At 35.6% G+C, this 13381-nt stretch overlaps 1 protein-coding gene across 50 annotated transcripts in view; it reads right to left on the reverse strand.

Moving 5' to 3' along the window:
- Positions 1–13381, reverse strand: part of TTN (titin) — a 269971-nt gene that overhangs the window by 104387 nt on the left and 152203 nt on the right. For 49 of the 50 annotated variants that reach the window (XM_032479832.1, XM_032479831.1, XM_032479812.1 and 46 more), the window contains 20 exons: positions 13310–13378; positions 10986–11066; positions 9999–10073; positions 9266–9358; positions 8751–8813; positions 8325–8414; positions 6504–6554; positions 5571–5972; positions 5118–5396; positions 4576–4851; positions 4288–4427; positions 3861–3987; positions 3505–3768; positions 2955–3221; positions 2551–2814; positions 2324–2463; positions 2038–2164; positions 1644–1910; positions 1260–1526; positions 1–267 (listed from right to left, as the gene is read on the reverse strand). In XM_032479832.1, the coding sequence (XP_032335723.1) occupies positions 1–267; positions 1260–1526; positions 1644–1910; positions 2038–2164; positions 2324–2463; positions 2551–2814; positions 2955–3221; positions 3505–3768; positions 3861–3987; positions 4288–4427; positions 4576–4851; positions 5118–5396; positions 5571–5972; positions 6504–6554; positions 8325–8414; positions 8751–8813; positions 9266–9358; positions 9999–10073; positions 10986–11066; positions 13310–13378 (3609 nt within the window). The remainder of the gene's footprint in view (positions 268–1259; positions 1527–1643; positions 1911–2037; positions 2165–2323; positions 2464–2550; positions 2815–2954; positions 3222–3504; positions 3769–3860; positions 3988–4287; positions 4428–4575; positions 4852–5117; positions 5397–5570; positions 5973–6503; positions 6555–8324; positions 8415–8750; positions 8814–9265; positions 9359–9998; positions 10074–10985; positions 11067–13309; positions 13379–13381) is intronic. The other variant, XM_032479814.1, reaches the window with a different exon arrangement.

A 13381-nucleotide genomic window follows, 5' to 3' on the forward strand; every position in this document is an offset into this window, starting at 1 on the left:
CCTCAATGCCAAGCTTTCCTGAGGTCTTATCTGTCCCGCAGTCACAGGTGTACTGTCCAATATCTGATTTCAAGGCTTTCTTTAGGATTAGCATGCGCTTCTTGCCATCAGCCTTAATAACAGCATTTTTAGATGGCTTTATTTCCTCCCCATCCTTAAACCATTTCACTGGTGCGTCTGCTTTGCTAATTTCACACTGTAGAACCACTTCGTCTTTCTCTACGCCAGTGTAATCTTGAAGCTTTCCTGTAAAGTATGGATCTCCCTCTGCAAGTAAAGTATAAGTGAAAAAATTTTATTAACCACCTAGGGAGATGCAAATCTCTTAGAAAGTTTCAGAGGCAGCTCACAGAGGTCTGGGTATGTATTTTAATTGCACAATGCTTCCACTCATTTAACATGTTTTATCTTCAAAAGTTCTCTAATAAATGTTAGAAAGGGAACCAATGCCTGGGATTTTTCAAGATCAATTCATCTATATTATATTTTGAAGTATTTTATTAACAGTAGTTTGAAAGACACAGTGAAAGTTAGCTTCAAACATAATTATGTGTTCCTTGACAATTCAGCTAAATTTTTAATTTCTTAGCAAACCTACTCTGCCTAGTTTACCTGTAAGCATTCAGATTCACATTATTAGTTTTTCTTATATCAATTAATAGTTTGCCTTTAATAGTTTCTATATATGTTAGACTTCATATGTAATCTGCTTGATATTAAGGGCCCAGGAAAAACAATGAGATTTATTAAGTAAGCTTTATTAAGTTCTGTGTTTCCCAGAGTCTTGAAAAACATTTTTCTGAAATAATTTTCATAAAGTGAGGAAATAGGAAATATTTATATTCCTATTTTAAACATGACAGGACCCAATAATTAGCTGAGTTTGGGGGGGGTGTAATTAGGTTTGTTTGTTTGTTTGTTTGTTTGTTTATTTATTTCTAATGGAGGTACTGGGGATTGAGCCCAGGACCTCGTGTATGCTAAGAAAATGCTCTAACACTGAGCTATACCCTCCCTCTGAGTTTTAATTTTGATTTCAGCTGGCTATTTTGTGAGCCTGAATCTTTATTACTTCAAAATCCTCATATTTTTAGGTAAAAATATTTTAGAAATAAGCCTGATAACATATATGATAGCTCTCTAAGGACACGGGTTGCTTTCACGCAATGTAACACTTGAGAGACTTTTATGTATTAGATACTCCACAAATTTCTGCTGAATTGAATGCAATAAAAGTAAATTGAAAGAAAGGCACCCACCAAGCACAGTAAGTTTTGCTTCTGAACTCAGCCCCATAGCTTCTACTTTAATTTGAGAGGTATCATCAATAGAGAGGTCTTTAAATGTGATGGAATGGATTTTCCCTTCATCGTGCATTGAGATGTTCCTTTTGGTATGCTGGCGCTGGTCGTTCTTGAACCAGCGGACATGAATGTTATCATGGGACAGCTCCACGGTAAACACAGCACTTTCCCTCTCTTTGGCTGTGACATCCTTGAGTGGAGTGAGGAATTTGAGTCGGATTCCTATCAAGAAAAAAAAAAAAGCTCATTAATTCCAGCCCTTAAAGGAGGATATGTAAAAGCCACAACAACAACAACAACAAATCATTTAAAGGTGGCCTATCTGATAAAAACATTTACCTTCAATGATCAGTTTGCCACTGGTATGCTTATCTTCAGCTTCAAATATGTATTTTGCTTCATCTTCGAAGGCAGCAGATTTGATCACCAGCGCATGCCGGGTGCCATCCTTTATCAGCTCAATTTTGTCATCGCCCGTGATTTCCTGGGTTCCTTTCAGCCAACGGTATGTTTTGGGCTCCCTGGATACTTCACACTCAAACTTAGCCTCATCTTTCTCAAAGACTTTAACATCACTGAGAGGTGTGATGAAGATAAGTGGCAATTCTGAAAAAAGAGGAGGGTGTGGATGAAGCCAGCACGTACTTCCATTCATGGCCCCTGATCAATTTCACGTCTCCTCGGGAAGACTTGTGAAGAAAATACCAAAGGGTGGCTGGCAGGCAGGGCATACCTTTCACTTTCAGATTAGCTGCAGACTTAGCATTGGCAGCCTGGAAGGAGACCTCTCCTGTCATACCAAGCTGGCAGTTATAAAGGACCAGAATGTGCTTCTTCCCATCTTCAATGATTTCACAGTCCTGTTTGGAGAGGGGGTTAGAAGGAAAGAGAAAGAAGAACATGATTTTCATAACTGGTTATTGCTACAAATAATCAAGAGATTTCATACCATAAAGGTATCACTTTTCACCAAAAACCCTGCGAGACTTCCCCCTGTGTGATAGATCATCTTGACTTACAGGTGATGCAGTTAAAGGCTCTCCTTTTAACTTCCACTGGCCGTGAACATCTGGTTCAGAAAGTTCGATTTCAAAGCGAGCTGTTTCACCTACAAACACTTCTACTCCATACAGAGGTTTTTCCACTTTTATTAGCCGAGCTGAAATGATACAGTTTTGTGAGAATGACTGAACAAAGAAACCACAGGTTCAGGTGGGGTAAGTTTTAACATTTTTGAGCAGCTCACCCTCAACAGTGACATTTGCTTTTGTCTTGTCTGTGCCGCAGTCACACACATATTCGCCTTTGTCTTTCAGTTCTGCCTTTTTGATCTTTAAGATGCGGCGCAGGCCATCTGATTTGATGGAGTATCTGGGTGAAGGCACAATTTCTTCACCATCTTTGAACCATTTCACTGGCACGTCTTTGCTCACTTCACACTTCAAGATAATCTCATCCTTCTCCACTGCAGTTTTGTCATGTAATTTCACGGTGAAGTAAGGATCAGCCTCTGTGAAAGACATTTAGCAGATAATCAGAAGCACGTGAAAATGAAAGGTTATTGAAGAGTTACAGGTTGCAAAATATTTAACTATTACCCACTCCCACCAACCAAAAACTGGCTACCTGGTTATGGGTGGCCACATTTACCTAAGACCTTGAGATTTGCTGTGGAGCTCAGGTCCTTAACCTGAGCTTTGATCTGGGATATATCATCCAGGGTCACCTCTCTCATTTCCAACTTGTGAGTCTTGCCTTCCGATGAGATGAGTACAGTTCTGCTCGTGTGGAGTTTGGCATCATTTTTGAACCAGGCTACGTGCATTTTTTCATGAGAAAGCTCACATACAAAAGTTGCTGTTTCACCTTCTTTCACTGTTTGATCTTCAAGAGGCGACATGAATTTCAGTCTTATACCTGCAAAGCAAGCATGGATACTATGCTCAGAAACACAGTTTTTCAGAAGTATTCCACTCTAACCTGCCTGGTAGAAGAGAGCTGTTTCATATGGCATTTATTAGACATCTTTTCAAATGCAGCTATCTTCCATTAAAAAAAAATTAAGGGGGTTGTTTTGATGGCAATGTGAAAATAAGGTCATGGGGCCGATGGTCACTTACAGCTACTGGTGTTCTACCTTTGAAGTCAGCTATTCATGTGCCTAAATGAGATGTTAAAGGCCGATCTCACCAGGTCTCACCTGTAACAAACAGTCGTGCTGAGGTCTTCTTGCCCTCCACTTCAGCAGTATAGACCCCTTCGTCAGCAAACTGAGAATTGTTGATGACAAGAATGTGTTTCTTTCCGTCGGCAATGATGTCAAACTTGTCAGATGCCTTGATTATATCAGGTCCTTTAGACCATATAACATTTGCCTCTCGAGTGAGGACACATTCAAATCGAGCCTGTCGCTTTTCTGGGACTGTGACATCCTTCAGGGGCACGACAAAGTCAAGTTCAATTTCTGAAAATTAAACATTAAGAATGAGGTTTTTCAGCATGCAGAGGGATGTAAGATGCAGTTGAGACTACTCTGTGAGTTCTAAAGGCCCATACCTTTTACTGTCAGAATGGCTGTCGTAAATGCATTAAGTGCCTGGTAAAGAACTTCACCGGCTTGGTCCAATTTGACTTTGTGCAAAGTCAAGAAGCGTTTTCCACCTTCTGCCTTGATTTCACAAGTCTGAAAAATGATAATTTGAGTTAGCATTTGAATGAGATAAAGTATTTCAGATACAGATTCCTAGAGAGTCATAAAAATAACCATAATATTACTAATAAAAATAAGTAAAAATGTCTTATCATAAAATTTTAAAAAATTGTCTGAGTTGTCCACAAATAGTGCATCAAATTTCTTTCCCTCTTTGAGGCTTCAGAAGCCGGAAATAACTCCATCACTGTTGAACCAAATCTGAATGTCAAACCTGATTATAGAATGTAGTTATTTTATACGACTAACAACTTAAAATGAGAAATTACTCACAGGTGAGGGTCTTAGAAGTTCTCCCTTCAGTTTCCACTGTCCAGGAACATCTGCTTCTGATATTTCTGCATCAAAGCTTGCACTTTCTTTCTCATAAATGGTAACATCCTCTATTGGTTTAAGCAATTGAACTTCACGTTCTGTATTGGTAAAGGATGAAATACTGTAAGGTTTTAAACAATCTAACATTGCTTTCTTTTGTGTGTGTGTGTGTGTGTGTGTGTGTATTATTTTGCCTTAGGCACACACAAAATTTATCTTTTAGAACAAAAGCTAAGATTTTTATACCTCCAAGTGTCAGCTTTGCAGGATATCTCTTCCCTTCAATTTCCACTGCATATTCATCAACGTCTTCTGGTGTAGCATTCTTAATTTTGAGGTATAGAATATTTCCATCTTTCAGAATCTCTGTCTTGTCAGTTGGTTCCAAGGGGATTTCATCATATCCTCTGAACCACTTAATGTTTGGCGTATCCTTTGCTATAACACAGGTGAAAACAGCAGTCCCCTTGGGTTTCACATGCTGATCTCGTATGGGTTTCACCAGCCAGTCTCTAATGACTTCTGTATGAAAATGAGGTCAGAAAAATAATTATGATCTGAACAAGTCATATAAATAACTTCCTTAGTAAATTTCAGAAATAGAAAAAAAATGCTTAAAACTGGACATAATTAATCTGCTGTGATATAGATAGATATAGATAGATAGACATTCCCTCTTGTAGATAAGGTATAAGACTGCTGATATCCTGATACTGGGCAATAAAATTCTCTCTTCTCTTTTCTTGTACATTAATCAGCAGAACAAAATTTCCCAGCAAAGGACTAACCTACGACTTTCACGCAGGATGAACACTCCAGGTTGTTGGCGTTTTCCACAGTCACTGTGTATGTTCCGGCATCGGAGTCATCTGCATCATTGATGGTCAGGGCCCGCAGCAAGCCAATGACACCGGGCACAATCTTGCCGGGTTTCTCCACCACAATCTTCCCATCCTTCCTCCAGACCACGTCACGCTCTTTGTTTAGCTCACAGCTCAAGTACAATGGCTGTCCTTTGACCACTGTGACTTCCTCTTCAAGAGTTTTTACAAAACGCACAGGAAGTTCTGTAGAGAATTTCAGTATTAAAAATCTGCAGAGACTTTCCAATACATACAATGCTTTCAGTGGAATAAAACTTGGAAATAAGACATTTTGTCTTAAAGGACAATAAAAAGTTGCTACTGAGGTTTATTGTGTTAAAGTTTATTACGGACCACATTCAGAAGACTGGAAATTACCTTCAACAATAAGTTTTGCCGTGGAGGTCTTTTCCTTATTCCCCAGACGTAAAACACAGGTGTACTCGCCAGCATCAGAGAGTTGAACATCAATGATGTGCAGCTTTCTGTCTTTACCATCAGCGATGAATCTGTGCTTTGGGCTCTCCCGGATGTTGCTACCATCTTTCATCCAGCTTGTAACTGCAGTGGAGGGGGAGACCAAACACTCAAAGATTGCAGAGGAGCCAACTGACTCTGCTTCAGTCAAGACAATGTCTTTGATTTCTTTCACAAACTTCAGTGGCACAGCCTTTAGCTGGTAGGTGAACGGGGCTTCATCAGGCGGTTTCTCTCCACCACTTCCTGGTCTTAGCTTTTTCCTTTCAGCTTCTATTGGTGAAGGAGTCTTTTTGGGTACACCTAATTCAAAATAAAATTAAAAATTGAATAAAGGTCAGAAAGCATATACTTGGCTGCCTGCTGGGTAAAACAAATGACAGAGCAACTAGGAGACAAGAACAGCAAATTAACGACTAGGCAAGTGAAGGGGCAACTGAATTTATACTCCTTTCTTTCAGACAGGAAAATCAGGTGGCATAGGAATCCATGTATAATAAATGCTCTTTATTTTCTCAAGTTTTAATGCCAAATATAAAATGTCCTGATGAATTTCTAATTATTTTATCTGTCATGCATAAATATGAAGTATATGAAGAATGAAGCTAGGGACTTATAGGGTTCACTATGCTAATACATATACACATATATGTTATATAATACCCACTTGAATAATATTAGAGGTGTATTAGTTGCAATATCAGAAGATATACTAGTCTTAGCAGAATCAATGGAATAATAAAGAGTGTTGTAAATTTTGAATTCCTTTCCCCTTGAATGCAAAGTTTTCCAGAGAGACAGATTACAATTCAGGTACAGGGACATGAATCTTACCTTTGATGGGACCTTTCGGCTTGGCAGCCTCTTCCTTAGGTGCTTTGGCTTCTGAAATTAAAGAAAACTCAGCATTTAAACAATTTCTGGACTTATTTCATGCTTAGTAGTAAACCATGTGGGGTGAGTCATGCTCTTTATTACAAATATTAATTCATAAAGAAAAAATTGGATTCGTTTATGAGATTCCTACGGAGTATACTTTGAGATTTCCAAGAAGGCATATTCTGAGACTGATGTGACCAAGCTAAATTGCCAATGTATTTAGGATGAAAAAATTACTTTCAGCAAGTATCTTTACTCTTCTCCCATTTCTGGAAGGCTTACTCCTGCCTTGTGAGGAAGAGTTTTACTCTTGCCTAGCTATGCAGAGTATTTTATATGTTTCTGTATATGCTGGTTATGTGAACCAAGGAAATAAGTTTTTGTCAACAAAGAATCAACATAGGCAAAAGGGAAATAACTCAGAAGTTACCAAAAGCATTTTTTTTTAATTAAGTTGGGCAGACCAATCCAGGGAAGACTAGAGAAAAAGAAAGCATATGTGCTACAAATGTATGTATTCTTTTGAAGATTTCCCCTAGTTAGACAGTGAACTAAGGCAGAATCAAGATAGTTCCTACACTTAGAGTTTAATTCAATTAACGCAGGGGCAGTATAAACTGTAGAAGCAATTTTCTAGTGTCAGGCTCTGGGGAATTGAGAAAAGCTGTATTTTTACATATACTTAATTAGCTCAATGGTGGTTATTGTCTTTTTCTGAATAAAAGGTATCATATAGAAATCACAAAAGAAAGAATATAATGCCCAAACCATAAATATCAGTGACAAAGTATGTTAACATAAGTATTAAAATTAAACTACAGCCTGAAGAACATAATATATTGTCTCATGTTATTAAACACAATAAAACCCCAAATATTTCTAGAGGGCTTACTATGTACCAAGCACTGTGCTAAGTGTTTTGCATATATTTGATCCTCACAATAATCCTATTAGGTAGATATAGTTACCATTCTGATCTTATAGACTAGGAAATTAAAATTTAAAGAAATGAAGGAAATAGTCAAAGATTAAATAGTCAGGATGTGTACTTATCAATGGTTGATACACATCAACTCATTTCCGGTTTTGAGATTATAACCTAAGAGATGAACTACTCATACTTCATGTACAACTAGGTACTTTAAGTTTGTACCTGAGATAACTATACCGCTGAGTCAGTAATCTTTAAGAAGATTATTAATGATCTAAATTCTTACATAGATTTAAAGGCTGAACAATGCAGCCTTTTTTTTTCTTTTTACTGTGGTAAAATACACCTAACATAAAATTTACCACTTTAACAATTTTTAGGTGTACAATTCAGCTGCTTTAAGCATATTCACAGTATTATGCAACCATCAACACTATCCATTTCCAGAACTTTTTTCATTATCCCCAAGGATAGTCTTTTTCAAAAACTGAGAAATGATTCCTATAGGGCAGATGGGAAATTTGAATCTCCATGGGATTCCTATAAGTCTGTCCATGGAGAGTATCTGCCTGTCTTCTTAGTTTTCATCAGCATTGAACATACTCATTACTCCATCTCAAAAGCATATAAAGAAATGGTGCTTTGCAGGAATGTGCATTTCAATCAAAATCTCACCCTTGGGTGAGAGGTTAGATTGGTAAAGGACAGCAGATGAAGAAAATCCAGAATTTATAAACTCCCACAGTTGAAATGATGCCTATGTTTCAACAAACGAGGGCTTGTATTTTAATGAAGTTTTTATTAAGCCATCAAAACAAGCAAAAAGAAAACTACAGAATAAATACCTGCTTTCTTTCCAACTACTGGCACCGTGACTGGGGCAGCGATGGGGACTGGAGCAGGCTCCATGGGAGGTGGTTTGATAATTTTCACCTCTGTAGAAAGATGTCCATTGCATTAATGTATCCTTTGTCACTTCCAGAAACCTTATTTGGTGGCCTATTTGCCTTCTCGGATGTAACTTTAAAATCTCCCAATATCTATTTTTTCAGAGAACAATACATTCTAACTATATACAATATAATAATACATTTGCCTATTTCTAACATATTATATTAAATAAAATATAACAATATAATCTGAAAATACATTGGGATGTTAGAAATCATTTGATGAGTGTAGATTTTTACTCCCTTTTTTTTATTAACTGCACATTATTCATGTGAAACGTGAAGGTATACACTGTTGACACTGAGGATAAGCTTGCTTACCTGGTTCAGGCTTTGGTTTTGGTTCAGGTGCAGGGAGAGGTATTGCTGGCTTAATTTCAGGCACTGAAACAATTCACAGTAATAAGCAGGTTATCACAGTATTTTTGAAGTTTTTCACAAAGTTAAACCAAAAGTGGCAGACTTAGCGTATCTTGGAGATACTAGAATTTATACATTTATAGTCACCAAATGACCTATTTGATTGACATTATTTTGCATTTTAAACAAAATGTGGAAAATATGGTAAGGCAGTTTTACTGGTTCTAATGTTGTTACTCATCTCATTGCCCATTAATAAACTTTTCTTAGTGTTTAAAACTTAGTAATTTATTTAACAAATGGGTGGTCAAGAGGCAATTGCACATGAGAGAGAAATAGTAAAAAAAAAAATTAAGCTGGATAAGATGAGCAGATCAAGCTCATGTGTTCAATTTTTTATGCCAGTGTCATGACATTTTAATTGATGCATATTTGCATTTTTAGGGACAACCAAGAAAGTGCCAGGAAGTTTGTACCTTTTGTTGGTTCAGGAATTTTCCTTTCTTTTTTGGGAACAGCAGCTGGAGGTGCTTCAACCTCTTCAACAGGTTTTGGAGGTGGTTCTGGCACTTTAAGATAATAAGGGTTTTTTTAGTGTCATTTTAAGATTTGAATGCTTACAAATCAACTAATCTGAAATAATCAGATCAAATTATTTTTTCAAAAGCTCTATTGATGGCTTAAAAAAACTCCTTATCTTCTATCAATTAATTTTTATTTTCTCTTCTGACTCTGCCTCAACTTACTTTTCTTCTCTTATTCCATCCACTTGCCTCCCAACCCATTAGCTCTCCCTTTCTAAATCACTTCCGTAATAGTTCCAAATACACTCTTTGAGAACAGGCTAATGATAAAAGTCAACCCACTTAAAAGCCCCCAAATTTTGGGAAACATTTATTGATACCCTCCCATGACATTATTTTGCAGCAAACTTGATTACTTCACAACCATTTCTACCAGAAAACTTACGTGGCAAAATAATAATAATAATTATTATTTTTTAAAAAGTGTATGGAAATGAATGAATGGATTTGAGAACGATAAAGGTATTTAAACAGAAAGCAGACAATGGAAAAACACAGGCTATGTCACAGATGAAATACGAAGCTACGTTTACATTTAACTCCATTTATGTTTACAAGATAAACCTTTTGTTAAATGTCCAATTTGTTAAAAGATAATTTCACAAATTGTTACTGAGATTCCTACCTGCAGGTTTTTTAATTTTTTCTACTTTTTTAGGTTCTACTTTAGGTTCTTCTTCTTCAGGTCTCCTTCTTAGAACTTAAAAGACAAAAAGGTTTATATGTAAACCAAGACAAACTAATGAAGATGCTGAATAAGCTTGACAAATGTAAATGTTGTACAAGGCAAGGAAAATGAAAAGCATGCAAGCTGGTGCACTGGGAAACTGGCATTTTACACAAAAAATGTTTTAAAAAAATCAAAGTTTGTAATGTTAATTAGAATAGCACTCAGAGTCACTTTATATCTACGTAGGTAGACACGTCTGTTCAGAGACAAATCCGTGGCAGAAATATCCCAAACACAAAATGAATAATTTGAATAGCAACAAATTCTAATCAAAATTCAATAGTACAATTGAATAAGAAGTACTTAAATAAGTATAAAGTTCACTGTAGTCAAGATAGACAAAGAAATATAGTCTAGAAATAGGTAATTCTATGTGAAGAAAATGTTAGAACTTGATTTTTCATTTGAATATCTTGCTCCTAGTTCTTTAATATTTTATTAGTAGAAAGAAACATTCAGTTTTTAGAAAATGTTATTTATTAGTTACGGTGATCCCATGTCACTCTTCAAAACTGAATGCTGAGTTTAGGCTTAAATATTTTGGTGTAATTTAGAGTATTTAATAGGTTAAGTGCATTTACTACATAATTTTATTATGAAAGTGACAGCTATGGTCATTGTTATTAGTTTAGAATATTATCAATTTAGTTTTGTTTATTACTGTTGAAAATTTCAAGATACTCTGAATGCTCACAAAATTTCTGTCTTTTTTAAAAAAAGATACGGAAATGATCGCATTCTTAATTTTTAATGAAACTACAAATGAGTTTTCATAAACTGGGAATCTAATTAAAAGAAAACCAGGGGACAGAAACATTTTGTAAGCTTTCAAGTCTATTTTCGGCATATTTGAAGCTCACATAATGGCTGAAAATACTATACCGCTTTTGAGAACAACTTCTTCCTTTGGTTCTGGTTTAGGCTCAGGAAGTAATTTGCGAACTTTCTTTTCAGCTCCAAGCACTTAAAAGAATATGATTTTAAATGTTGAAGTGAATTCATGTAAAAAGTAAATTTCAACAAGAAAAATGTCTCTTTCAAAACTAGTTAGCTACGGTGCATAAGTAATATTTTTGCTGTACATAAATATGACAGAATTTTAAAGCAAATAATACCCTGCAAGTTATTTCTTCTGCAAATATCTATATAACCTTGTGATGAAATTCAATTGCATTAACTGCAGGCAAATATATTTATCATATTTATTCAGAAGATGTTCTACATTGATTTTATGAATCTTTCATCAAATACTAGGTTCTTGACGGCATCTCTTCCCCAATCTGCAATTGTAGATTGTCCAAATCTACCTTGGTATGCCCCTGACCCTTAATTACATTGAAAAGATACTGGTAGGTGTTAGTGTCATTATTCAGTCTTCTCCACTGATGAGAAAAGAAAGGCAAGGGATCTTGGATTATCACCTGATGTCGCGAAAGGGCCATGTCTCGTTTTCTTAACAGAAGAGTAGTATCCTCTCTTAAAGGTCCCCTTTTTGAAATAATACTAACCTAAGATGATAGAACTATAGAATTTGAAAGCTGGTGTTGGAGCTTATTTTTAATGGATGAGGAAATGTTCTTGAATTTAGACTAAAAGAGACCCAAGGAATTCCAAGCTAATTCCCTCTTGAATCTTCAGTGAACACTGGGCATGGCAGATGATACTATTATAAAGAGCAGCCTCCTATTACTACCAGAACCCTCATGGATTTGAATGGAGAAGAAAGAGAGAAACACTTACTGATTATCGAACCACTCTACCTCTCTACTGATGTCAATGAAAATCTAATTTAAAACATTGTCTTTTTATAACATTCATTAACACACATAAAATCTGAATTCTTAAATATTTCTATAAAATTTCCCATTTGGTATTCTACATAAGACATTTTCAGTTCATCAAATCGTTTTTGTTTTATGTGATAAAAATAACCATGCCTAACTCTTACTTCATATTTTAAACATACAGAAGGCAAATATGTAAATATTTCATTTTAAATAGTGATTTTTCCTGTCAAGAATTTTATGTAAAATTTCACAGTTAAAGATTAAAATTTTTCAGCCATGGTAAGTTGTGCTGGCCTTCAATATTGTTTTAAAGTTACCAATATTCTTCATGTAAACCTTTTTCATTGATTAAACTGGAGAGATAACCATGTAGCTAATTCACGTAAGTTGGGTTGGCATATTTTTTACTTATCTAATGGACATAGTGAGACTATATCTTTGCATTTGTTTTTCCATATTGTTTTATTTTAAAGATCTTATTGACAATTGAGACTCAGTGCAGAATACACCATTGTAACAGTGATTTTAAAGTCATTATATGTCATTACATGTAATTTTAATGTTTGAGTGGCTCTGTAATAATCCTCCACTAGTTAGCATCCACAGTAATATTATTTTGCAATCTCTATTTTATAAATCAGGAAATATATATTCAGATGGGTGATTTTTTTCTAATTTCAGAGTGAATCAGGACAGATTGGACTTTCTGGATGTGCTGACTACTTCAATGGAACACTGCTATACTTACTATACTTACTAGAAAAATTAAGTTTTATTTTTAATAGATGTTTTCTAGACCTTTATGATTCTTTAATTTTTCTTTAGGGCCTAAATTTGGGTAGGGAAAAATATTCTTTAAAGAGAAATAAATTTTGAAAAAATGACCCGCAGTGATAATGAAATTTCCCTACAACATGAGATCTGTACACCTGAAACAATGTGTTGGAGTCTGAGAGTCTGAGAGAAGAAAGCCACAGCGCAATCCCTCTGAATCATCTTAATAGTATAGAAGGAGAACATGACTTATTTTTAGTGCTTATAACACTGGCTAAAATAGTGTTTTGTTCATGTGAAATTCCAAAGCTTTCTACTACTAGCTCTCAGAATTTTAAGCTAAGATGTGCCCTGATAATTAATTTTAGCTAATCAGTAAAATGTGATTTTTTTTAGTTTAGGAAAATGCAAGACGACATACATAGATGAGACAAAGAAAACAACATCTATTTATGAACGGATGAAATTGATGGGAGACAAAGAAAGCAACACTCATGAGCCAGGACCATAAAAGCTACAGAAACACAAGGAATCAATGAGACTACTCTGATGATCTTAGAAGAATAAGAACATTCTGAGGACAGGGAAGAGCAAGGAGTCAAAGGAATGGACACTGCTATGAGCATTTTCTAGACTGTGAAATACCTTTCAGAGGTTTCAGCTCCACTTTTTCTGGAACCTGCGGTTTTTCAGGAACTTTCTTCTTCGAAACAGCTT

This window comes from Camelus ferus, chromosome 5 (genome assembly GCF_009834535.1).
Source record: "Camelus ferus isolate YT-003-E chromosome 5, BCGSAC_Cfer_1.0, whole genome shotgun sequence".
In the NCBI taxonomy this organism is placed as follows: domain Eukaryota; kingdom Metazoa; phylum Chordata; class Mammalia; order Artiodactyla; family Camelidae; genus Camelus; species Camelus ferus.